The 27,854-nt window shown below is 47.2% G+C and overlaps 1 protein-coding gene across 1 annotated transcript; it reads right to left on the bottom strand.

Moving 5' to 3' along the window:
* Positions 1–194: 194 nt before the first annotated feature.
* On the bottom strand, positions 195–27,770 carry NT5DC2 (5'-nucleotidase domain containing 2). Its single transcript, XM_069028000.1, has 14 exons — positions 27,448–27,770; positions 20,114–20,298; positions 19,311–19,385; positions 17,431–17,486; positions 15,654–15,747; positions 11,961–12,089; positions 8,156–8,216; positions 7,801–7,903; positions 7,214–7,315; positions 6,189–6,270; positions 3,439–3,525; positions 2,862–3,002; positions 2,568–2,632; positions 195–2,145 (listed from the first exon to the last, which is right to left on the bottom strand). Exons 1-14 carry the CDS (start codon positions 27,674–27,676, stop codon positions 1,884–1,886), a joined length of 1,671 nt encoding a protein of 556 aa, XP_068884101.1. The 5' UTR covers positions 27,677–27,770; the 3' UTR covers positions 195–1,883.
* Between the last annotated feature and the right edge of the window lie 84 nt (positions 27,771–27,854).

The following is a 27,854-nucleotide window of genomic DNA, read 5'->3' as shown; positions in this document are numbered from 1 at the left end:
CTGTTTGATTAGAACAGTCACGTTAACAGATTGTCCAAGCCACTGAGTGGAGCAAAAGGCATCTTGAAAGTCTGCGACAGGCTGGCACATGGCACAAAGACAAGGCAGTGACACACAAGTGACAGACTGACAGGCCAGCCTGGCATGGTACTGGGGAGTAACATGCAGGAGAAGATTTTTTTTGTGTGTGTGTGTGTGTGTGTGTGTGTGTGTCTCACTGAGGGTTGCTGACAGACGCAGCACCTTTCTCTGAGTCACGGGTCCTGGCACAGGGGCCTCCACACCGCACTGGTTTCTCTCCCTCAGCTGCCCCCACACTGACACCCCCAGCCCCTACAGCACTGCCCAGTGCTCACAAACCCCTGGTGCCTGCCCCTCCTGCTCATCCCCACCTCCCTCCAAACCCACAGCCCTTACCCTCTGCCCAGACACATTCTGCAGTCTCTCATTCACGTCTGTGCCTGCTCACTGCCAGACCCACCTTTCTCTGTTCCCTCTCTCCTCCCTGTGACAACACCAACTGCCCCTGAACAAGCTGGCACTGTCACCCTTGTTGCCATCTGAAAATGTGCAGCAGTGAGAGGAGGAGGAACAAGGCAATCAAGGTCTACCCCTTTATCCAGTTGCCATCATTTCCCACACACTAGCCAGCTTTCTGAGGGCATGATCTCCTGTTTCTTAGGGCCAACCTGTATCAGAGTGGCACAAACTCCCAACATCCCATCTGCACCTCACCTGCCCTCTACCCCTCCCCATGACCCTGCATGGTCCTCGGGCAGGCTGAAGCCTAGACAGGACCAGCAAGGTCCTGGGCCTGGTGCAGAGCCCACTTTCTGCACCTCACATCCTAAAGCAGCTTTCACTTTCCTGGGCCTCCTTTCACCCTTGTCCCATCCTATAGATTCTGGCATCATTATTAGCATGTTTTTGCTCTTGTTCCTGCTGAGGCAGCACCCCAGGGCTTTACCTGGCCACCTTCCCCAGCAGCACTGCACCCTCACCCCCTCCCCAAACATCCTCACCTGCCTCTCCAGCCACCTTAGGCCACAGCTCAGCAAATCCAGGTGGAAGGCCACTACCTCTGTTGCGACCTCTGCACCTTCCCTGGAGGGCTGAACACATCCCTGTGCAACTCACAACAGACACACCACAGCAGTTGCCAAAATACTGATATCATACGGCACCAAACCCAAAAATACCAACAGTGCACAGCCTTAAGCTCACTCAAAAGCCATCCATGTCCCCAAACAGTAACTTTGAGACCCTATGACCTACTCCCACACCCAAGGCTTGCACATCCTGCCCAGTTACCTACCCGAGTCCCCAGCTGGACAGACGAGTCTGGTGGGGAGCGGGATGGGGGCTGAAGGCTGCTGGACAGGTAATGCTGCTGATGCTTTGTCTTGTGATGCACTCACTGATGGGCTTGATTGGTTGCCCAGCTGGCAGCCCTGACCATCCCTGTCCATCTGCAGAGTCACTCACACTGCAGTCCCAGGCTATGGGGGCAGCTATAGACCTGACACACCTTGTCACACCTCCCACAGGTTGTTCTCACCAAGCACTGGAGACATGGAGCTCCGTGCCTGAGTCACATGTCTGGGCACAGAGCAGGGAGGGGCAGTGTCCCACCACCAGCATTAGCCCTTCCATCTCACCTCCTCCTAGAGAGAACTCCCTGCACAAGCACCCATCCTGTGTCCAGCCTGCAGTGCACTTCAGGGAAAGGGATGGAGCCAGTGAAGGGAGAAAATAAACACACCATCTACACACATAACTCAAGTGTCAAACGCCCTTTAGTGGTAGACAGAGGTGCTGCCGGCCGAGTGGCCCGGCCCCACTCCAGCCCCGGCTGTGCTGCTGCCGCCTGCAGTACCTGCCCTTCACCGGATGTGCACCATCTCCTCCAAGAAGGGGGTTTTCATGCAGCCCGTGCAGAGCTGATCCATCCAGAGCGGAGCCTCGTGCTGCAGAGGGGTGCGCCGGGGGTAGAAGGTGAAATTCACATCGTAATTGAGCAGGCAGCTGATGGAAGCCATGTAGATGTCAGAGAAGCGCACCAGCCGGCGGGAGAAGTACGTGGGGTTGTGGAAGGTGCGGAAGATGCTTCCAAACTGGGGGTTGAACAGGTTCTTCGTCAGAGACCTGAGAAAGAGATGGTGCGCTGTAGATAAAACTGTGGTCACAGATTCTTCCCATTCCCTTAGCCCTGGCCCACCCCACTCCCTGCGCATTAGGGGATGACCCCAAGGACCCGGTCCCCAAGCTGTGATGCAGACCAGTCCCTGTGCAGTGAGATGAATATTCAGTGCACTCTTACTCTATCTGTTATGGGCAGTGGCAGGAGCTGCAGTAGCAGACAGCCCACCAACTCCTCCCACCACTCCAACCTCCCAGGCTGCAGGACTGCACTGCTGCATGCCCCCCACCCAGAGGCAAGTGACACCAGGCAGGACCAGAGTCCAACAGCTGCAGTACCATTGTCCCCAAAGCAGGTTACAGAACGAACCCAATGCAGGCCTGGGAGCCCCTAAAACACCTCACATGTGAGGGGGGAAAATGCTCACCTGATCTCCTGCCGTTCCTTCATCCACTCCAGCAATACTTGCTTTGACTCTGCATCCTGATACATCTGCAAAGGCAGCAGCAGAAAGTACCACATCCATCAGTCCTGCAGGCCACACCTCAGCTCGCTGCAATTTCTACTGTAACTCACAAACCCAGAGCCCACTGCACCAGGAGGATGAGATATGTTTGAGAACCAGGCAAGATGGTACATCCCCTCATCCCTGTGGCTAAACCCAAAATTCAGACTCAGAAGGCAGCATCGAACCTGTCCTGCTCAGGCAGGAGCTGTTTACCTGCATTCTCTCCAGCAGCCCTGTCAGAGCCTGCTGCCAGGTCAGGGAGTGCATGTACTGCTCCGTGTTTATGATCCGGATCTCCGTCTCCAGTTCAGGAACGATGGCTCCAGTCCTCCAGCCATGACGCAGCATGAGGTCCTGGAGGTCAGGGTGAAAAAACAACCAAGAATTCAACATAAAGACTGAAAGCCAAACACAACCCCGGTTCCTAGAAGAGTAGGTTTGTTCCCATTTTGGATTCTCAGGGGACAGCCATCCATGGCCCATGCCAGTAACAACCATCTCCTGGTCACCAGGATCAGTTGCATGAAGCACCTAGAAAGGTGGGATCAATACAAACTGCTCTCAAATGCACAACTTTACCCACAGGAAGTACTTCAGGAACCTTTTCTCCAGTGCTTGCCTCTGTCTGACAGCAGTGGGGAAGCCTGTGTGTTCTGTGGGCAGGGGCACCCAGCACAGCACAGCCCTGAGCACTCAGAGCAGGCCCTGCCTTCTCTCCAGCCCAGCTTCAGCCACAGCAGCCATGGGGGATTGCTCCCACCTCGCTGGAGAGCAGAGACATTCCACTCACCGCAAGGTCACTGTACAGATGGTCACCAAAGTAGAGCACCTTGGATCCACGCCAGCCCGTCAGCCTCAGGAAATCAAAGAGGTTGCCCTGCAAGTGACAAGAGCACAGAGTGAAACGTGGGTAGAGGCCACCTCACCACATGCAGGTGTGAGCAGTCTCATGGGATGTCAACCTGCTCTCTGCCCCACCATCTACAGCCAGAGGTTTCTGTCCTTTGCCACCTCACTTCACTTTCTTCCCATGTGACAATCCCCTGTACATTCCTCAGCTTTTTTAACGCTAAAGACAAAAACTCTTCCAAAGAGTTTTTGCAAACAGGGAATTCAGGGGAAATTCTGTGGTCTAGGGCACAGCAAATCAAGAAGACAACAAATCAAGAAGGTCTAAAAAGGCAATAAAAGGAGGCAGTTTAGAGGCCAAGAGACACCTAAATTAGAAAAGCCCGAGGATGGGCAAAAAGAACTCAAGGTGTTCTGGGTTTAGAAGTTGTTAGTCTCAGGTGATAATGATTTCACCTCACAGTGTGCACTGAGCACTGCCAGGCAAGGCTTTTGGAGGCAGGAGCTGTTCTACATCCCTGACGACCATCCCCACCCCAAAGTTTAACAACACTCACATGTCCACAGGAATTGTTTAATCAAGCCCAAGAACCAGGCAGCCTGCACAGATTCACAGCTGAGTAAAACAAACCAAACCCCAATGCACCAGCTAAAGCACAGCACCAAGCAGCTTTCAAGACTTTCCAAACATCCATACATGCACAGAAGGCACTTCAGGGACTACCCTTCCATCTCCACACAAGTTTTCCACATGAGTCATAAAAACAAAACCCACTAGGGAAGGAAAAGGCCTCATCAATGCCAGCACAAGCAGTCAGTGCAAACCCACGAGCCACTCAGCAGCAGCCCCTCCAGCCAGACTCCAGTGGCAGGACGGAGCCAGCACCCCCAAGCACCAGCCTGGCCAGAAAGCCCCCAAACACAAGGCAGCCCCCACAGCAGCCACTGGCAGCTGGCTGTATGCACAGCTAAGGCTCTCCAGAACCAGGGTGCTGGGCCTTCTGTTCCTGCAGCATCCCTGGAGCTGAGCAGACCTCCCTTAACAGCACAGAAACACAGGACCAGGCAGCCTCTGCACTTCCTGGACACACAGGAAGCCACTGGCAGAGCAAGGAAATGAAGCACAGCCTTCAAAGGAGGACAGTCCTCTGCTGTGCTCCAGTCACCTCAAACAGCAGTGGACCTGACAGCCAGGAAACTTGTGCTTGGAGCTCCACAGAGCCACAGACCTGTTCTGAGACCTCCAGGTCCTGCCCTCCTTTCCCCCGAGATCACAGACCAGGAGAGGGACAGGAGTACAGACTTGGCACATACAGAAAATACCACGTCTGTTGGAACAGAGGGACTAGAGGTCATTGTACTTCAGCTTCCCACTCCCTAGGGCAAAACACCAATCCCTGAGGTCCCATTCATGGGACACCCACAGCAAAAAACTGCCATCCAGCCCTGCTTCAGGACACAGGAATAGCTCAGAAGCCTCTGGCAACAGCACCAGCACACTAACATGTGGTCCATGGCCACTAACACTTGCCAGAAAGAAGCATATTGTGGCACTTCAAGAAACCAAAAATCCTGGAGACAGGGTGGGCTACAACCAGGATACACACTCTGTCACATCCTAAGAACCACAGTTAGGCAACAACCTTAATGCAGTCAGATAAACATCATGGTGGGGAAGAACTGGAGAGGAGCCCAAAATCCTACCCAGCCCACTTTCTTACCTCATCTTTTCCCTTCCTCAGTGCACCATTCACTTGGGTGAGCAACCTGTGGCCACAAGATGTTGGTGGGTCAGGAGCAGGATTTAATTCAGCAATAAACTCCATGGGTGAGGTGTGCCTTTTCTCATGAGGGAGCTGCCACTGGGAATGAGCTTTACTTGCATGTTCCCAGCTCCTAGCTCTTGGCAGAGCACAGGACACTAGCCCAGCACTTTGGCAAACCCACCAGACAGAGGCTTCCCAATAGCACTACTCAAGGACATGACCTACTTTGCTCCCACAGGTCAGGTCCCAGCTACTTGACCGCAATCTCACTAACAGTTTCTTCCCATGGGATTGGACAGCTCAAATAACCAAGAACAAACTGTCCTAAAGCCAGAGGCAACTTGTCTCAGAGGACAGACCAGCTGCAAGGACAACGCCCAGGGCAGCAAGTTCACCAGAGCTGCAGCTCATCCTTCAGACATGCTGGTCCTTCCAGAAGGGGAGAGTTGGACTCAGGCTTTGTACCCTCTTTGATGCTTTGTACCCTATTTGATCACCCTTGTTTCTGTATTCCCTTCTACACAAGTCCACCTTTTCCAACCTTATGGAGAACAATTTGGAGTGAGGTGTGGAAGATCTTTGCATGCACAACAGGTTTCAGAGAACTGTGCTTTCTTAGCCTCAACTACCACACTCTTGGGAGCCCAACCAGGACAAGAGTTTCAGGACCAGGACACCAGAAGAGCTGAGGGAAAGGTTCACAATTGGCCATGCTGGACAATGTCAGAACAGAGCTCCCAAGGTGAAGGTTTCATTGTACATGGGGGGTGGGGACAGTCACTGGCCCCTCCCACACACGCAGAAGATGTTTCCCTACCACCCCATCTCACACTTTTTCCAGTGATTTCCAAAACTGAAGGCATGTTATAAGTCCCCATCATTTCAGACTCCTGCTTCACAGCCTTTATGCACCCATTCACTTTACCTCTTTGTAGATCTTTCCCTTCTCCAGCTGGTTTATTTTGTCCCACTGCAGTGAGCCTTTATCATCCAGTTTTCGAAAAGGTCTGGGAAAAAAAAAGGGGGAGATGTCAACTTCTTTTGATTTTTGATGATTGTTACCCAGAAACCAGAACATTTGAATCACAAAACTTGTTTACCTATGTAACAACTTGAAATAAAAGCTCTACATGAGTTCTAAGTGACCTTCTAGGCTTTCTGCACTATTTTCTCAGGGGAAGAGAAAGTGTGAAAAGGAAATATCTTTTCAAAATGCTTCTATTGACTGTAACCATTTCACGCCAAAATCCCTAACAATTCTTCTTGCTTTCACATACAGAGAGGAGGAAAATAACCATAATGACTCCCTCTGAAATGCCAAGGCCAAGGAGGCTTTGACATTAAATGCCAGCACAGCTTATAAAGCCATCCCATAGGTTTACTCCAGCATATGCCAATGGCCTGGGAAATGGGGGAGGAAAATACATACAAAGGAAAGGATAGACCAATCCCCCAACAAGTTCCCAAAGCAAATAATCCAAAAAGCAATGTAAGGACAGCAGCCTGTCTATCAACTAGCCCTTTGGCATCTCCTAGCTGACCACAAAACCCAGCTGCCACGTACAAAGGCTTCCAGAGCTGCCAGTTTCCAAACAGCATGCATCCAGTAACTAAACAAGACCCCAAAAAACCCCAAAAAACAAACCACAGATACTTGCTGTGGGGAAGAAGAAAAGGAAAGATTTTGTCACACACTCAAGACAAGAAATGACCAGCTCTCATGCCAATTTCAGAAACACATTTTCTGCTTGGCTTTACACATTCTATCCATTTATTCCCAGACTGGTCACTTCTTGCCTCCTCAGAGAGTATCTGAGAGGACAGTGGAAGGCTGAATACTTCCTGGAGCTAGACTATGCTTAGCAAACCACTGCTTTCTGGCAGGCCAAAGTAGCAGCTCCCTGCAGGGAGGGGCCCCAAGCCTGAGGCAGAACTGCCCTGGACACGTACTTCCGCCGGTCAGTGAAGAAGTTGGGCTTGTCCGCTTGCACAATGACCATGTCAAATAAGTCCCGCCAGTTCTTGCCAACCATGTGTTTCATTCCTTTGTCCCTAAGGGCAAAGGAACAGAAAAATTAACAGATCCAGTACTCTTTTTTCACCCAACACTGCATCTTTACAACAGTATGCCCTAACTTTACTTTTATTTCAGTAACAGAGAAGAAAACAGAGATTTGTGAACCCCCCAAGGCTGTCTCATTGTATGAAGTATTGATGCTGTGCTTTGTTTCAAGCTGTCACACACTTTCTTCTGCACCACTGGAAGCCCAGGGAAGTCTGTGATGCAGCAAACACTGCTAGAGGCAATAGAAAGAGTCAGCTCTAATGTTGTGGCCAGCCACAGCCTTGTAACTTCTTCAAAAACTGAGATCAATGATGTGGGTGCAACATTCATCACAAGCAGCTCCGAGAGAGCTCTCGTGACTACTGCCACAAAACCCTGTCCCATACAAATTCCAGGTGCTCAGAGGAAGGAGCGCCCTGCACAGCTCTTGCTGTGCCATGGTGACCCATTGATGAGCAATAATGGTACTCACACAAAGCTAAAGGGACTGTTTGTGATGAGGAACAGTTTCTTCTTGTGGTTCACCAGGCGGTTTAGCACAGCATAGATTTCATCCCCGTGCAGAATATACTGTTCTGTATCAGAGCGAAACACACAGCATCAATCAGGACACTTTGGCAAAAGTCATGACCACACTTCTAATCAAACCAAACCTAGCCCCTATACCACTAAGGATGGAAAAGGTCTGAGTTAGATCCACCTCAGGTGGGCAGACAATGAACCACCATGGTGACAAAGTGGCCCTCTTCATCCCCATCAGTCTTATCAAAAGAGAACGACTGAGGAAGTGACAAGTGAGTTTGGCACCAGAGCTCTATTTAACTCACCCATATCCTTTTCAATCCATTTGTACATCACTCCTTTCACATGAACATCTCTAATTGCATCCTAAAGAAAAAGGTAGGGGGAAAAAAGTTTCAGTTTTATACATGGCATTCCTGTTTCCCAGCATGCAAACCTACTGCCACCACTGAAGACCAAGGCAGTAATGATACACGCCCTCCTTGCTGGACAAAAACTCCATCACTGCCAAGCAGCAAAGCTTGCCCAGCAAGGCTGACCAAGATGCCAAAAGAACAGGGTGGCTGGCTCAGCTGATGCAGTGTAAGGGGGAAAACCTCAAAACTTATCTGTGAAAGCACAAGTTCCTTCCTGCTCTTGGAAGGAACGAGCATGTTACCCCACTGGTTCCAAGGCAATAGACTGTGCCACTCCAAAACTATTTCCTGTCCCAAAACTGTACTGCCTCAGGCACTAGCTGGCTTTTCTTCCTCCCTGCGCCTGTGGAAGTTCTGCCAAATGTGACCCAAAGGATAGGAGTGTGGCCAGGGTGAACAGCAGCAGAGGAGAGCATCTGTGATTCCAAGTTGCTCCCCACAAGCCAAGGAGGGCACAGCTCCTAGCCCTGGGTGACCAGTGTGCACAGACAGAGCAGAAGTTCCCACTAGGAGGGTGGCACAAAACACAGCTGGAAAGGGAGCAAGTTAAAACAGATGTTGTCAATGGCATCCAAATATCCTCTATTTTCCAGGCCAGAAGCCAAGATACAACACATTTTTGGACACACCCAACTGAGATTCTGCCCAAGTCTCCATCCAGCAAGATATGCCAGACACACAGAACTGTTTCCAGAGCAGCAACACAGTTTGCAGTGTTTGCACATGCAAATGCCTGTTTGAACAGCACTGTTTTCACCCCTGATAATTTACACAGGTAAACAAATGCTGCCTTTCCCCAGGACCCTTAAATCCCTGTTACACTGTGTGTGCCCCTTCAGGAGCTGCCCTTTCAGACTGAGCTCCACACTCACCACTGACATCACTACAGCGACACTTAGAACACAGTCACCTGATCTCATGGCAGAGCTGGGGAAACCTCCTCATGACCCCAAAAATCATTTCCTTCAGAGATGGAGAGAACCACAATTTACAGCTTAAATGGGGACGATGAAGGTGGAGGCATTACCACTTCAAAATGGAGTTTTAGGAGCTTCTTTCCACCATGTGGATTTGAAGGGCAAAAAGGCAGAGATCACATCTCATTGCCTTACTGGAAAGAATCTGAACAGAGAGCAGGAGCTCTAACAAGAAAACAACTTTCTCTTAACCAGCACTGTCACTAAAAACAGGCAAAACTTCGGATTTGCGTCAAAACTACCTTTGCAAAGAAGAAAGATTTCAGTGTGCTTTTTCCCTAAACCCCTGCCCTCCAAAAAAACAAAAGAAGAAGAAAAGAAAAAAAAAAGGAAAACTATAATGTTTCTGCAGGTAAAATCTTGGAGGCTTGGTAGGTGCCAAACAGGGCTCAAAAAAATGCCTCCAAAGGGAAGCAGGGTAAACTGTACATTCTTACTCTCAAATATGAAGTGACCAAACTGGTGTGACAGGACTACTTTAATTACATGTCAGCTTCAGCCTTTACCATGTGTTCTGGTTTGGCCAAATCTAGAAATATATCCCCTGAGAGAAAGCAGGCTACAACCAGCCCTCCCCCACCAGGTTCAGGAAAAAATAAATTTTCCTCGAAGGAAAGTGAAAGAGATAAAAACTATTTATTTAACAAACACACAGGAAAAGGGATAATGATGCTAAATAATAAAACCTCCCACTCTGCTGAGAGAAACCTGGGGGAAAATTCAGAGTCCTTCTGTAGATCTCTCTCTCCCCCTCCTGGGAGCTGGGACAGGGTGGTGGGCCCACCTCCAGGGCCAAGGCCTCGGTGGAAAGTCCTCCCAATATATTCTGATGTTGAAACAGTCCAGCAGAGAGAAAAGGGAAAAAACCAAGTCCCAGGAAAATAAAAGTTCAACTCCCCGAAGGAAAAGGAGCTGGGGGGAAAAAACTGCCGAAAGCTGGCTGGAAAGGAAAAGCAAACCGGGTGCTTCCCTTCCCTCCCGCTCTCCTGCCGCAGCTGAAAAAAAGTCTCTGTCTCTGTGTGACCTTGAACAAGCTGCAAACTGCTTTGAAAAGTTTTGCTCAGTTTTTCCTTCCCCCTCTCAGGCTCAGTTTAAAGGCATAGAAAGGCACAAAAATTAATTTTTGGGCATAGGGCAGCGATATGGGATACACATCATAAAGTCACCCCAAGACACCATGCCCCAGGGTCAGCCCTTTTGACTCAGTGCAGTGCCTGTAGCACTTAACCTGCTCCCAAACACACGGGCTGCATCACCATTACCACCAAGAGTTACAGCAGCATGTCAGGTTAAGCCAGTGCTGTCCTAACAGCTGGGCTGTGCAATTCCTCTGGGACACCTGTGTCTGCAAGCACAGAAGGATCTCTGTGCTCATGTTCACAAAGCATTTCTTTGCCCTAGAACTTGGGTACTGCAAAAGGATAAGTTTTGCAAAAATGTTTGTTTATTCCCATTGTACAGGAAAAAAGCAAGAACTCCTCTGGTGAGACCACATGATGGTCCCTAGTTTCAATACAGATTTCAGGCATTGCCACAGATTTTCTGTCATAGCTCTCTTTGCCTACTTCAGTTGCTCCTCAGGGACGACCACATTCTCCACCAAAAGGAAAAAGCCAGGATTAGTACTCAGGAGTCTGAGGGCTGGACCACACCAGTTGCCCTATACTGAACATGTATCAGCTATGGCAACCGTCCCCCTGCTCTCAAGATTTCAATTAGGAACATGTCCATTTTGATCTCCAAAGAAGGTTCAGAAGAGACTCTTTGCAAAAAGCCTCAGGAATCAGCTGTATCCCCTCTTCCAATTTTCCCCACTCCCAAGAGCAAAACCAACATCCAACACCCACAAAACATGTTAAGGTCTTTTGGGAAATGGGCTGGCACGTTCCTATCAAGCACCAGCAGAAGGTCAGGACACACAGCTGACAGGTGGATCCTTATCACAGAGCAGCAGCACAGATATGGAGCTCCATTTCCCCATGGAGCCCCATTTCCCTCCCAGAACTGAACAGCAGTGGGTGAGCCTAAGATTCCCACAATGTACAAATCAAAAACCCTTCTCCATGGAAAAAGGAATGCAATAAGGAAAATGTTGTCTGCCAGTGTAAGTCACCCAGAGCAGCAATCTCAAGCACTTAGTCTTGCCTACAGCATTAACAGAGAAGTCAAACAGCCCCAACAATGCTGATAATCCCACACAGCCCTTTCAAGTGCCACTTAACACCTTGGAGTAAATGACTCATGAAAGCCATAGCCACCCACTGGAAAACATCTCCAAAGGATCAGACTACTCTGCAGCTGCAAGGAGTAGAGGACTCTCAGAGCAGGCAAGGACAGGTGTTTTACAACAATCACTGTATAAAGTAAACTGGTTGTCTTTGAAAAATGAGATACTAAGGAAAATAGTTTAAAAGCCTGCAGAACCAGAAAACATTTACACAAGCTGTGTGACATATTTCCCATGGAAGGACCTTCAGCTTAAGCAGCCTAGGCACTCCTGCACGAGATACACCAGCAACACCAGCTCTGTAGAGACAGACAGAACCCAAACATGTTCTGAAAACACAGCTTTGAACATTCCCTGGTAATGCTTTGATCTAAAGGGATAACAGAGCTGTCATATCAAGCTGGTCACTGCCAGCCCCTCGGGTTTAGGTGCTGCAGAGCTCACAGCTCTGATGTGGTGTGAGCTGTGGGGCAGTTGACATTTCACTTACAGATATGTCCTTGTAGAGATGCACCTGGTCAAACTCAATGCCATGAGTGATGAAGTAATCAATGACTGAAGAGAGCAGTGTCATTTCAGGAAGAGAAAAAATGTCCATAAACTGCTTAAGTGATGGACCCTGGAAAGCAAAAAACAAGAGGGAGACATTAAACCAAAAATATTGGGAAAAAAAAATAGCAAAGCCAACAAGCAAACTCATATCACCCAGCATCATCTGAAATATGTCCCAGGCTAACAAAAAGAAAAACACTAGTGTGGGAAGTCCCAGTCACTCAGCCAGTAGCCCTCTCTTCTCCACCAAAACACTAACCTTGAAGAAAGAGAGGTGTCTCCCTCACATAAATCATTGAACAAACCCAGCATCTTTAATACCACAGGGGGAAGAAGGAGGAAGGAGGAAGTCGGTCCCGGACATTTTTATTTCATTCTCTGCTTCCCACTTGGACTCTTGGCATTAATACAGGTGCCAACAGACAATGCTCTGCTACAGCAGCAGACAAGGGCCTTGCTGAAGACGTCCCTTTGCTCATCTGAGCCAGGCTGTGACACAGGGCATCAAAGCTGCTCAAACCACATTCCAGTGAGGTTTCACAAGGCAGTGTAAGAATCACTCCAACAAGCTGTTTGTCAATGCCTGTCTGTCACTACAGAAAACCCAGAGGAAAACCAGCTCCAGCCCACCCAGCAGTCAAGTGGAAATGGACAATTAAATCCTGACCAAGGAATAACTTCCCTTGCATTAGGCAAAGTTGCAGCTCTCACACACATCAATCACGAACCTATCAGAAGGCCAAGAGCCAACTTTGGCTCCAAAGAGAGCTTCCAATAAAATAAACTTTGTTTATTCTGTATGTACCACCTGTGCAGAGGACTGCAGTGAGTCTCACTTGCAAGATGAAGCTGGGATCAATTTTTTCATCTGCCATCGATAAAGTTCCAGACCAGATATGGGGACAGTTACTAAGGCCCCATATAGGGAAAGCAATTTGGGAAGCACACAGACCTCCCATGAACCTGGTCATCAGCAGTGCCCTGGCAATCCAGTTCCATCCTGCCTGTGCATGAGCTTTGGGCAATCCAGGACTGACAGCTGCGAAGTTGCAATGCTGTAGAATAATACTGGCCCACTTCAGAAAGCATTTATTAGAGCTGTGTGAAAGACAGACATGAAAGCAGCATCCAGAACACCACAGAAGGTGTAGATGGTGGAAGCTGACAGGGCCCCTGCTGCCTAATGACAAACGTGTGGCCCTGTCATGCCAGGATGTAACAAGAGAGCATCTCCCATTTAGTCTGGTTGGGTAAGGGTGGCACAAGACCAGCCCTCTGCAGCCCTATCTAAAGGCAATACCTGGGGCAATACAAATGGGGGTCAAAAGGGCAAAGGAACAACAGACAGCATTTTGCCTGTGGTGCATTACCAAAAAATGCTGCAATCAAAAGCTATGCTGGTGTGCTGAGGGTTATACAACTTCCATCCACCCAGCACAGGACAATTTCACCTACAGAAGAAGACAGCACAAAGGGCCACATACCACACACGGTGGTGCTGCTTAGAGATACTCTGAATCCTCCCAACACTTCTGTCCATTTTGAAGTCTGGTTGCTAAGGGAATATTTCTGCCGTAGCAAAGCCAAAAGTTCCTGCAAACAGCCTTCACCTTTTTTCCTGTTCAGAGATTCTGGGAAAGAAGCAAGAGGGACAGAGGCCGTTCCTACTGAAATAACTAGGTATGGGATTTAGCAGAGCACAGCAGAGCAATGACCTGTCCTACCTTTCAAGAGAAGAGATAAGTAAATGTTCAGTGTTAACAGCAAAGATTTACCTTGTCAGCTCTGATTTCATTTTTGTGCCTTGTGTCATTTTCCTAGAAGACAAATCCAACCTCTCCCAATTCCCTTTAGTGGCCTTGAATTCCTTAGGCATAGTGACAGGAGCCATGATGAAAATTGGACTGTGCTTTCAGAATGTTACATCTGCTTTTTCTACAACACTCATGAGTTCTCCACCCTCATTACAGGCCATCACATGTAAAGCCACCCCAGCTGCAGTGTTTAACCCTGGGCAAGATCTGTGCCCATCTACTGCAGGTGTTGGGATGCTGGCAGCTGTCCACACACTGCTGGTAACAGAAAATCAGGAAAACCCTTAAGGGAGAGTATTTACACACTTCAGCTGTATCAGTCCCACTTCTCTTGTTGCCTGTTAGCAACCTTCCTGTTGCCCATACAGCAACATCAGCATGGCAGGCTAAGGAGAACAAATCCAAGACCCCTATTAAAGGCTCACTCCTCACCAGTTCACTGCACTTGCTCACACCAGCAGTCACCTTAACCCTTGTTTCATCTTTCTCACTAATGTGGGAAAATATGTCCCACTTAGTGGCACAGGTTGAGTGGACATTGCTGAATGCAAATACCATTAGTTGTAAAATACTTTCTTTCTCTTTGGGATCCACCTATTAGTTCATGGAGTCTATCACATTATTAGGAGAGGAGATTCACCTCTTCACAAAGACTAAGCTGGTATCTCTACTTCTGTAGCCAGATGTTACATCAAAATTTTCAATACCAACTACAGGAAAGAAGAAAGCACCTGGTATGTACAAAGCAGCACCTCAGCATGAGCACCTGGTCCTACAGAAGGCCACAACTTGAAGCAGGTTTCCTGTTCATAATTATTTAAAAAGAATGGAGAAATCATCTCAAGTTTGGCAGGAGTGAGGAGAGTTGCATAGGAGGAGGCTAATCGAGAGGCAGTTTACAGACAGATATCAAGTTCTAAACAGAAATGTCCTATTTCAAAGCTGGAAACGTCACTGAGCTATAAACAGAGTATATACTTATTCAGAAAGCAACTACTAAGACTAATTGTTCCCAAGAGAAAAAGAGAAAAATCAAGAAGTGACCTTGCTGGAGACTTCACAGAGCAGACTCACAGGGGTATTACCAGAGGAAATGTGCCCTTCTCCTTCCAGCTTCCCCTAAGGCACCAGAACTAAGGCAAGAAACAAAGCAGTTCTGGGAGAAGGGATGTGAACGGTCCTGCTTGGCCACTGCACCACATGAGACACTCAAGGAAGAAAAATCTCTCCTAACTTCCTCTAGTTCAGGCAACCAAAGGATTTTTATAGCTCCTACAGACATAATGTCAGTACTTTACTACCCCCTACACTCATGGATGACAACCTTATTAATAATACCCCCTGAGCAGTTCTGAAGGAGTGTGGAGGGGGCGATCCTTTACATGAAGGGGAAAAAACCGTACCCAAAACCAAAGAGAGAAAGGCATTGCAAGCACCCTACTGCTACACACAGAGACCCCCTCCCGAATAGCTCACTGCAAACAGGAGCACTGCAGGCTGCCCCGGTAGCTTCAGAGCTAGATTTGGCCAAGGAACAAGCAGGGAACATCTCCCTATCAGTCTTCAAAGCCATTCAGCTCTAGGCCAATAGCCCCGGTATTTAGAAATGCTTTGCAGATGTCTTTCAGATGCTAAACTGCTAAATAACCTCTGGGGCATATTCCCACTAGAACAAAAACACACACTGCAGCTCACTAGGGACCGAGCCTTTCCAAGGGAGGCTGCAGTCATTTACATGCGCATACAATTCCCTCTGTTTTCCAAGCCCTTCAAGGAGCTGCTGCTGCTGCATCCCAGCAGCCAAGGGCTTACAATACCTTGCCATAGAAGTCACTCATCTGGTACAGGGGGATGTGCTGGGTACCACCGTAGAGTTCGATCACCTCTTCATCAGGCACCGGTTTGAGCCCTCTAGACACAAAACAGCAGAGTTTGTCAATAATCACCAGTCTGCACAGTGCTACAAACAGCAGAGAAAAACAGGATGGGGCAAATGGGCTCTTTTTAAAATCTCACTAATTCCTCTTGCCCAAAAGAGACAGGCAGAGAGCCACACAGCTCTAAAGATTCACATAAAATCTTTCCCAAGACATTCTTCAGATACCTCGTTTGCTCCTACAAGTTAATTGAGGGGCTTTTTCCACATTCCAGCAGAGTCCAGCCAGAGGCTCCTCTCTGTCTGCTGTCAATCTGCTGACAGGACTGCCCCACCAAATCAGCCCCACGGCCTGACTTGGGCAGCACTGGGTAACTAACTGGGTTTGGAGATGTTGCTTCCATGAGGTACATCACTTTTAATGAAAAGGTGTAGGAAAAGGGTTTGCTGAAAATGGGATTTCCCTCTTATTCAGTTTTCCTAAAGAGAACAAGATCCTGACTAAGACCATTCAACAGAGAAAGCTGTTCTTCCCCAAAACACCAAAACCAGAGGTATGGCTGAGCTGTGCAGTTAACACCAGGTTATCTGGCTGCTGCAGGTTTTGCCTCTTGCACAATTTTGATGACTCTTTGCTCAAGCAGTCAGCAACTTTCCCTTTCTCCTTTTCTACTCAGTTATGATACAGCATCTAAGAAGTTAAGTGTTGCCTCAGTTGTGCTCAAAAGCAAAGGACAGTTTAGAAGGACACTCCAAAAAGGAGTTACTAAAGGACACCAGGGAAAAAAAAATTAAATGTGTTTTCACTAAAAATCTCTTTATGAAGCTGAAGTAAAATATGGGGCAGTACAAACCCCCCGTTCCCCTCACCCCCCAAGCTGGCACTCAGAGAAGCCAATTCTCTCTGATTATGAAACTCCCTTCTTAATATTCTTAGAGTGTTTACTGAAGCTTAACAGCAAAAGGGCAGGGATCAAGAAAAAAAACCACATTGGCTTCCATGCTCAGGAAATACAACATAGGATTTACAGGAGCTTTGTTACTGATATCTATAAATTACTACATTTTACACACCAACCCTACTCCTCTTTGGGGCAAGGTGTTTTCTCAGTCTCCAGTCTCACAACTCTTTGGAGGAAAATTTCCTCTGCACTGTTTCAGCCACTTATTCCAAAGCACAACCAGCTCTTTTTGAAGAGCTAAAGGAAAAATAGGACAACCTAGGTCTCAAAGTGAGCCCAGATTTTGATGCATTATTACTTTATTGGCATGTCTGTGTTGCTTTAAGATGTAATTTGCACACCCAGAGCACTTTCCAAGGCACAGCAGAGCACTCCTGCCTGGAGAAGACAGGCCCATGTGTGAACCACATACAGAGGAGCCCTTTCCTAGTGGCTCTGTTTGCTCTCAGGTGCTAACCCAGCCATGCTGTAGCTGCAGCTCAGACACCACGCAGTGTACGTGACCAGATGTGCTATTAACCATTACAAAAGCTCCAGGTCTTCCCACCCACACTTGGCTTGAAATGCTTGAGAAAAAATAACTCCCTGCAATTATATGCCAGGTAAGCATTTGAAGCAAGAGCAAACAGGATGAGCCAGACAAGACTCTGCTCAGGAAAGAAACAGAACAACACATGCCATGAACATACACCCAGATGTAGAAAACCACCTTGGCATATATGAGCTTTTAGAAAATGATTTTCAGAACTGACAGACCTATATGCCGTCCCCAGCTGGACATAATGGAAAGCATCGATCTTCATGAGAAGACTCTGTGATAAGGGAGAGATATTTACTATTAGAATTGGGTTACTGTTAAAATTTTACACGGAAGCCTTATTAAAGTTTAAAGTTCCACACAAATGACATTCAGAAAATAAAGTTCAGTATGAACATCCCACATCTATGTACTTGAGGCAGCACTTATTCTCCAGGTACTTTTAGACACACTTATTCATACTGTGACTTTTTATTGGTCTCTCTGGGAAAAGACCATCTTTCTGTGAGCTGAAGTCTGTTACATCCCAGTTCGTAGACAGGGATACAGTTGAAAAACAGGGACAACATTGTTTCTGTGAGTCAAGTCAGTCTATTCTTACCTCCCTTCCAAGAAAACACACGTTCCAAAGGAGCTTTGTGTGCACAAGAGATCTATTTCTCCCCACATTTATCCTAAGCAGAACTAAATGGGCAAGTTTTAGTTTAGAGCACAGCTGCACCCAGTCATTTTCCTCACACAAGAACCCTCCCCTCCCCAGCAGAAGACATTGAAGGAAAGATGTTCAGGAGCACACCAGGCTGGTAACATTAGAGCTTTCTTTGCATTTTTACTATCAGACTCCCCTAATCATGAGTCATCCCTTCTCCTCCATCCATCATTCTGAAGCTGTAACACAAGTCCTTGGGCATGGAAAGCAGCCTCACACTAAACCCACATCACTCTGCAGCTTGCACAAGGAACACAGCATGAAACTTCTTTCATCAGGATACCCTATCAGTGTATCTTGTTACACTGTGGGCAGACCTCCCAGTAATCTGTGAGGAGTGCAGGCAAATATGCTGAAAGTTTTACTTAGCCAGGCACAACCCAGATTTCTGTGTGGTTTATGAACTCTGAGCCTGAGAAAAGAGAGTTCTCTACTTTCTACTCACTCAAAGGGTGCTTTGCTTGGCCAGGCCACTCGCCTGTGTTTCTCAGATATACCAGCCAAAGATTTAAACAGAGAAAGAACCTTCAGTTTCCCACAGATCTACTTCTTGCTTTGTAAGGCCAGAGGCATGAGTGGTCTGCTGCCATGCTGTCATCACAGTTAGGACAAAAGACAGAAAATCTCTGTAGTTTTTTCCTTCATTCTCCTTTTTCCCTCCTGCTGGAGAACAGCACACTCATTCCAGCCTGCACTGCCTGCTTCCCTGAATTTGCTCAAACTCAACGTAAGAGAAAGCTACGCCAGTGAAGCAACTTTCTCTGCTGTGCTCCCACCTGACTGCCTGGCTGCAGCAGCCAGCATGACATCACTGGGCATCAGGCTTTCAGGGAATCAGTCCAAGGCACTGAAAAGGGTTAAAGCTAATGCCTGCACTCTGCTTGCCTGTGGTTCCTAAGAAGCATGCATCTCAAGTAGCTTGGATCTTATTCCAGGCAGTCCTATTATTCGGGGTGGGGGGTGGGGAAGGCTTCCTAAAGCATTCTCCTGACAAGTCATTTCTATTATTAGAGGAAGACATTATGCCTCTGCTCCTGGCAAGTACTTGTAGATGCAGGATTTCGTTTTGTTGTTTAAATTTCCTGAAAGACAGAAATAATCACACAAACAAGCTCACTTTTCTATTAATTAGCCTGTGGAACGAACTGACTTTTAAATTGGCAAGGCTGTTTACCAGAGGCCTTTGCTAGAATGTCCCATTCTGCTGGAGGTCAGGCTGGCACAATAGACATCTTTCCTTGGGGAAGAACCCAAGCAGTGTAAAGCACAGCCACACAGACTCACTGGTAATTTGGTGATAGATCTTATTGCAAGCAATGACAAAGTATTTGCACTAAAAATGTAACAGTAGAAGACAAAGCCCAGGAGAGTGAACTTTGTACAGCTTACCTTTTGTACATCATAGTGAAGCCCACGTATGGCAAACCCTGGAATGTAGTCATACTTCCCAAGCCCTTCTGGATACTGGGAAGACAAACAGTGACATCATTAGAGCACAAGCACTGGATAATTAACAAAATCATTTCACCTGTTGAGCTCGTTTAGTGCTGCCTAATTTTGCCCTTTTAACAAAGAAAATGGATGAATGGAGTAAGACAAAGGATCAAGATATCCAAAACTAGTTTGTCTCATGTAAGGGACAGTAGTGAAAAGGCATCAGATTCACTGAGGCAGTGAGGACACTTCTTGTAAGCTCCACTCAATGCATATATTTAGCAAAGCTTGGCACTGCAGAGCACCTCTAAACAGAAAGACACGATGAGAAAAAATGCATAGAGCAGTCACCCATTGCAAACAGGGTATCTGATCTGGGACATGTTCTAGGGCATCATCCCATCAACCAGCATGTGTCAAATCCTTCACAGCTTCAGTGTTGGCCCATGGTTTATGCTTATCCACCATGTGCACCTCTAACCAGTAATTCTGTAGGCATTATTTCCATAGTTGAGTACAACTGACCAGAGCTTTTTTAGACTAAGGCTCCCACTCCACATTTATAAAACCCCAGGAGTGTCATCATGTTAAATTATCTCAAAGGAAATTAAGTCTGCAATCAAAGATTGTGAAACATTAAATTTACCTCAATAAATCAAGTAATTGACATGCGTGCACAATGCCTGCACAAGCATGTCTGGAGCGTTGCAAAGACAGCAGCAAGCTTAATTGAGTGGAAACTCCTAGCACCTCATTACCTTGAATTGCTCTATTAGGATGTTTCTGGCAGTGTTGAAAATCATGGAGTGTAGTAAATTAGAATACTGTGCTAATGTGTAATCATAGTCAAAGCCATAGATCTCCACATCTCCCAGACTGATCTCATTGTTAGCGTAGATGGCGGCAGGATTGAGGAGATTGCAGACTCCTGGTGGAAGGAGATCTAAGAGAAGGGAAAGGGGAGAGGTTAGAGAAACTGAGAAGATCACTGAAGTTTAGACGTTTTCTTCTGGACCTGACAGTAGCTGGAAATGCCACACAGCAGCAGCAAAGGAGCACAGAGCTGCTGCTGAAGGCTGCTGCCATTAACTCACTCAAATAATCTCCCCGTGAAAAAACAGTGAAATCTCTGGCAAACCTCTGGCTGCACCTGGAGATAATGCTCTCTGTCCATCTGCACAGTAAGACTGACCTTTGGTGTCAGGAAGCTGCAAAACAATGTCCCCTGGTCTCTGGCCTACATGAAGCAAAGCAAACCCGAGGTTTTGAAGTGTCAAATTTCTATCTCAGAGCAGCTGCAGCTTCTGCAGGCTTCAGTGTGAAAGGTGGCTGTGAGAAATCACCAGAAAAACACACACCCCTCACTTAGAACTCACACTAGCAAACAGGCTAACTCTCCTCTTGGAAAAGCCTAGATTACTCCAAATCAGAAATTTTGAGGTTTGTTTTTTGGCATTTTTTGTTTCTCACAGAGACAACCAGACTTCACAGAGAAACCCTGCAAGTACCACTAGGAGTTTTTAAATTTTTGTATTAATGGACAGAATAAAACAAGGTTTTGTACAAACACCAACATGTAAAAACTAAGTTATGCTCCTGGAGCATGCAATGCTGATAGCAACAAGTTATCTGCTTTCCTCTGATAAACAGCTGTGAAACAGCTCAGTCCTTGCATGTGGTTTGTCACTGCAAAGCAGGGTTACTGTTCAAGATGCTTGGGAATAGCACTGACCACTGAGAAAATGGGGTTAAGCGAGCAAGCAGCTAAACTACCTGTGTGTGTGTATATATATATATATATATCCCTTTCCAGAGCTAGTCCAGAGAGGAGAGCTTCTGCTCCACTGCAATGGGAGAGGCAGGAACAGATCTTCCCACAGGCTTCCCATTCCATGAGAACTGTCCCTTCCAAGAAAGAGTGATAAAAATAGTTCCTTGTAGTAGGTTGCCTGGTCACAACCACACTGGGGGACAGAGGGGAAGGAGACGTTTTCTCCCTCCTCAAAGATGGGTAATTTTCTCTTTGAATGATAGAAAAAGTGCAGGCATTTTCCAGATCCTACTCAGCATCAGTGGGTAGGATTTTTTCTTTTCCTACCTTAACTTTTGGCTTTTAGCAAGAACCCCTGTCCTGGTTCTTTAGTGCTTCCTTGCTATAAAACCAACTTCCATTTGTGTCTAGGACAAAACCCACATTATTAGAAAGAGATACCAGCCCTTCCCAAGAAAGATTTTGTCTGGAATTATACCAGAATTTAGGCAAAAGTCTTCAGTACATTTGTGAGCACTAATTCAGAGAGGTAACCAAAGAAATAGATTCAAATATTTCAAAATGTTTCTTTTCCAGGGGGATAAAAAATCACTATGTTACAAAACATACCCATCCTTCTCTCCTAACTGACTTCCATTTGGCTTTCAAAGGCAATTCACCAAACCATGTGGAGAGGAATCACTAGAAAATAAAGCAGTATATTAAGGCAGGAGGGCTGACTTGCTGGCTACATGTCAGGAACAAAAGCTCTCTGTCAGTGCTCTGCTGGTGGCAAAGTTCCTGGAAGAAGCTTAGGAGAGCAGATGCAATCCAAGTACTTTCCACCGAGATTTTAAAAGATGGGAAATGTAAATAGGGTTCAGATGATCACAACTTTAATCCTCTCATCATAAATGCTCTTTGCACCATAAACAGAGCTCCACTTCCTATCCTCACCTCCAGTCAACTTGTGGAAAGACCTTTTTCTAAACTTACACTGGGATTTGCTGGGTGTTATTTTTCTTCCTCACATGGAAAATGATGACACAACCTTAATCACATCTCAGGGGAAATGTGCAGGGCTTTCCTATTCTATTAAAGCCCTTTTTTCTTTTTATGACAAATGCAACCAACTTGCTGCTACAGTTTCCCTACAGAGAAGTCAAGTTCTTCCAACATTCCCCTTTTGCTAACAGATTCAGGAAAACACATTTTGATAGCCTGAGAGCATCACAAAATACCATTGCCTGAACCCCACCTCTCTTTTCACAGAAGACAAGAGAACCTTCTAGATTCAACCACACATGCCAGCCACGACTTTTGCAAAAATACCATCAGGAAAAACTAAGGGAGCAGTAGGATTTTGTAACAAGGAGAGGGCAGTCTGAGCTTCACCAAGCAAGTTCTATCTGTGATCAGAAGCATAAGCAGTTACTGTGCCACAGCACGATTTATGAAGTACATTTAGACCCACTGAGTGAAGCAATGCTCTCCCCTGCCAGCCTCAAATGTACAGAGCCTCTCTGCTGTCCTCTGACAGCCTCTTGCCCAGGTCATTTTTCCCCACCCATATTTCGTCAGTCACTTACATAGCATGTTCTCTCTTACCTCATGAGGGCTGAAAAAGGGTGCACACACCAGCCAAAATGATTTTCACACACCACATGTTCCCTACATACCCTTCCCCAAGCACCACACATCTCCTTGCTGTGTTTTCTACTACACATCATTCACAACTTGCAGCTTGCTCTGTCCACCCCATCATCCTACATCTTTAATTTACAGTAATTTCAAAGTCACTGCTCTTCCAGGAAGGAGGAAAGCTCTGAGGTTCAGTCTAGACATTCATGATGCATGTTTGTCTCAGTGTAAATGTCCTTTTGCAGCACCCTCCTCAACAGAGCTGCAGGTCTCCATCTCCTCAAACTCATGCAGTCTCCATGTAGGTTCCAACTACAGCAGGGAGAAGACACAACCTGGGAGCACTCACAAAATCAGTTTCAATACATGAGTCCAAAGATGCTTCAGGGTTACTAAGCCAGGTTCCAAGAAGCTTGGTTTGTGTTTGGTTTTGGGTTTGGTTTGCTTTTTTGTGGTGTTTTGTTTGTTTGTTTGTTTTTCAAAGATAACCTCCTGGGTGGTTACCAATCCTAAGAGCTCAATCAAGTCCTGGGCTGCAGGCTTGGGTGCTGCTGCTCTGCTGACTTTCCACACGTAATCTGCCAGGGATCTTTGTCTCAGATTTCCTGGCAATTGTCAAATCAAAACAAACAGACACCCACCAGAAGCTCATGAAGATGCCATTTTTCAAGAACGATAACTTCTGCTTTTCCTCTGCCAAGACACTGTAACAGATTGCTGGACAGATACAATAAATTAAAGAAAACAACTGCACAAAACAAAATGAAGAGCAGTTTTGATTATTAAAAAAGAATAATAAGCCCAACTACTCTTTCCATCTGGGTCCTAACTAGAAAGGCAGACAACAACACAGTTAGTCACTGCCTACTCAGCACTTCACCCAGGAAGTCTGATCTAAGGCAGAAGCAGCGTGAGCACATCTGAGGACGGTGTGGAAGAAAGCCGCTCTTGCACTGGATGCAGCCCCAGGAATCTGCCTGCTTGCACAATTTGCTCCGGTTTGCAACTCCGACGGTTTTTAGGGAAGTGTCTGCATGTCCACGGCACATGGTCAAATTCAGCAGCAAAGACAGACCACAAGAAAGCGTGTTTGATCTCGTGCATCTTTTACACCTGGGTGTAAATGCAAAGTAAACACACATCTCCTTCATTTTACCACTGCGAGAACCTGGACAGCTGCTTAAATCAGACTGTCTCCATGAGAGCACAGGTGTCTCTTCCCAGGCAATAACCCACATTGTTAGAAAGCAATAACCCTCAACCCCCAACAGGAGAGCAGAGATGGAAACAAAAGCAGGTAATTAACTGTGAGAAACCACTAGAGACACCATCTGGTCCCTTCTGATGTGAAAAACGCTCTGGGCAGGAGTTGCCAAGCACGGCTCCTGCTTTTCTGAGCTCCCGGGGTGCCAACAGCATCCTGCAGAAATGCTCCTGTTCTCTCAGCCTCAGATCCAGCATGTTAGTGAAGAATAATACATCAACAAGGCAACTCGCTCCCATCTCTCACACCCTTTGTACTCCCAGAAGTCCAACACAGCAGACATCTGTACTAATTTCTTTGTAAGACAAGCAGGGAAAAGAAGGATACAGAGAAGCAGATGGCCATCATCCTCCATGCTCTTCATGAATCAAAAAGTTTCCCTTGTTCACAGGGAGTTGCTTTCTAAAGACAAACTGCCAGTTTTCCTCTCTTCCCAGTACCCTTTTATCCTTCTGAAGTATTGTTTTGTGCCATTTCCTGCAAAGCACTCCCACCAGCCAAAGTAGATGCTTCTACCAATGGGGTAGGAAGGGAAAAATATTATCTAAAGACCATTTAATTTCAGAGGAACCATGTTAAAAGACCTTGAATTTACACCATCGTGCCTAAATATTTTGGGATTTCCTGCCAATGAAATCTACACTAACTAAAAGCAATATTAGAAAATATAATTTCATTCCAAAATTACATTTTTAAAATATACAAAGGCACTAGAGAAATGCTACAAGAGTTCTTCACAAGAAAAAATGGGTTATATCCAAAAAAGCAGAATTGGGAAGTTTACATAACTGGTCACTCTTCCAGTTCTGGCTGTTCTCACATTTAACCATGCTCAAGCTTGTCATTCAGAGGCAAGATGTTTGGAGATATTGTAAAGGTTCCCTAGGAAAGCTGAGTTAGTGTAGCCACTGTTAACAGATTTGGAGCACCTAGGGAAAAACAAACACTTCCTCACAGCCAAAGCCTCACCGGCTTGGCAGTCCCCTTGTTTCAGAATTGGATGTTTCCTAGAGTGCAGGACTTCAAAGCTTACTGAGAGATCTTATCAGCCTTCCTTGACACTTATCAGAAAACAGCAAGTCTTGCTCAACTCCATCCCTCTGACTAATGTGAATGTACTTTTCCTTTTGCCAGAGGAAAAAAAAAGCACAGTAAGTGCCTCAAATTTTTACAGGTAACGAAATTTGGTGCTAAAAATCATTGTTGCAATAGGCAGGGGGAATAATGAAGAGAATAGCTTCTCTTGAGTCAACACTGAGAGGAGATTTTACCTCAGAGGACACAGCTATGTTGTGCTGTCATTTGTGTCACCTCACTGAAGCCTGGCAGAGCACAGATGTGTTTACACAGAGTTGAGAACTTCTTGTGCCTGTGCTCTGGCCACCAAACCTGCACCTCCACTGAACTTACTACACAGAAGCTCATCCTGCACAGCCTGCCCTGTCCAACTCAGTCAGCATTTATCGTGCAAAAATGCGACAGTGCTCCGTGGATCCGGTCCTAAGCAAGGGCTGCTCTGAAAACACACAATAAATTCTCCTGGCAGAGACCTGTCTTCAAACCAATGGCAATAACCAACAACACAGGACAAAGGACTGCACAAGGGTGGCGTTTCAGAGAGGGAAGGAGAAGGTGGCATCAGAGGAGTCTGCCCAAACTCAATGCTAGGGAGTACTGAGAAGCCAAGCACAGACACTCACCTTCACATCAGAGTTAGAAATCAAGCACGAAAGAACAGACTGATGCCACATTTTACACAAGTGTTTAGTCATCAAAGCAACAATTAAAACCAACTTGGACCAACTCTGTCTCTTCCTAACAAGACTTGAATAACAGCACAGTCTTGAAATTTTAGTTTGGAGAGCTATTCGTTAAACAAACGAGGGCCTTATAACGAGGACCTTATTCAACACATCTGATGGCCACCTGGAGGTTTGTGATGAGTCTGCTCTGTAACACTTGGGCTACTTCACCTGACTTCACTTTGCATTTACTCCTGCTGATTACTTCTCCACCTCATTTAAAAGTGTTATCTCTTGCATCCCAACAGAGTTATGCAAACACAAACTCCACAATCTATCACAAAGCAAACCATTTTGCCAAGAGACCATGACACACCCTATTAACACACATCTGCATTTATGGTTTCAATCCCATTATGGAAAAGAAAAAAATGCCTTTGAGGATATCAAGGTCCTAACAGCAATAGGAGCATTGCAAGTTGGAATTTCTTTCAAGCAGTAGGGCTAAAACCACAACTCGACCTTGGAGGGTGTTAGCAAAGCTCCAGTCCTCTGTCAGCACCCTGCACTGCCTTCAAGGGCGCTGGAAAAGAAGCGCTCATCCTGAAATGCAGCAGGCTGAGCACCTAATGGATCAGCAGACAATTCCTTTACATTTGTGCATCATGAAGGACTCGAGATTTTATGTCAAATCCAGTGTACTGGAAGGTGGGGGAGGAAGGAATGACAGAACTTGCTGATCTCAGAACAGGGAGAGGGCTTTTCCAGATGCCTACGGCTGGCTGCCATCCTTATCCAAGCCCATAGGTAAATAAAAACTAACGGAGAGTTCTGTAAGAGCAGGCACAAACTCACACTTCCTAGGTCTCTACAGTGCTTACTTTCAGCATTCCAAGAATCAACAAACCAACAGGAAAAAGTTCCCTGCCCTCATGTCATTAAAGCTATTTATAGGAGAGTTTAATACAGTGGAGGTCTGCTGCTGCCAAAAAGACCACAATCCTGTTTTACACATACACAGATTTGGCGAGCAGTCTGAGTTTTCTCTTTGCTTGGCAAGATTTCAAAGTACCCGACAGCGCCAGGTAACTTTTTGGTCGAAGAAGCAAACACACACACACTCATGAGCAAAAGGTGTGTCACATGTGGAACACAAACTGAGCTCAGGACCAGGACACATCCTAGGAGCTGCAGCATCAGTCTTCTCCAGGCTCACCCTTGTGCCAGTGGTGACTTGGACTCGTCACCTCTTCACTCAGCATGCCCATCTATTTGTCCTAGTCCAACGGCGATTCCGTATGCCAGCCAACGGCAAACTGGAGAAAAAGGCAACAAGCCCTTCATTTAGACCATTTGCCGTGACAATGCCCACGGTAAGGAGGCCAGTTATGAAAAGTCCCATACACCCTGCACGTCCTGAGACGCTGGAACCAGCCGGGGAATCTGCACAGAAGGAAGCCCAGAATGGGGAGAGGAAGATCAAGATTACAGTGAAATAAAACCATGCCAGAGAGTCATGGGCGATGGAAGATGTGGATGGCATCGCCGGGGAGAAAGGCTCCTAACCCGGCAGCTGCACAGCCCGGGCACATCCCCAGGGCTGCGGGGCGGGGAAAGGCACCGAGACGCAAAGAGGAGAAAGGAGAGGAAAGAAAAGAATAGAAAGGCCGGCCCTGGACGTGGCAGCCCCCTTACCGTAGACCAGCTTCTTCATCTCATGGTACCTGGCCCACAGGTAGGTCTTGGTGTCGGCGCCCTCGGCCGGGACGGGCTGGCTGCCGACTCTGCCAGGGGCCGCCGGGTGCTGCTCCCGGGGCTGCCCGTGCCCACCGTCACCGGTGGCTTTGTGCCGGCAGCTCTGGCAGGACACGGCCACGGCGAGGAGCCGGGGGGCCGCGCCGCCGCCCCTCCGCAGCGCCGCCATGGCCCCGCCGGACGCCGCAGCCTCGGGGCACCGCGCACAGCTGAGACTGCTTCGCTTCGCTCCGCTGCGCTGCGCTGCCCGGCCCGCGGCGGCACCGCCGGGCGGCCAATCCCCGGTGCGAGGGGCCGGGCCGGGCCGCGTCCCGCCCAGAGGGGCCGGGCCAGGGCGGCTCTCGGTG

The sequence above is a fragment of the Aphelocoma coerulescens genome, chromosome 12, assembly GCF_041296385.1.
Source record: "Aphelocoma coerulescens isolate FSJ_1873_10779 chromosome 12, UR_Acoe_1.0, whole genome shotgun sequence".
In the NCBI taxonomy this organism is placed as follows: domain Eukaryota; kingdom Metazoa; phylum Chordata; class Aves; order Passeriformes; family Corvidae; genus Aphelocoma; species Aphelocoma coerulescens.
This window is presented reverse-complemented; position numbering and strand designations above follow the sequence as displayed.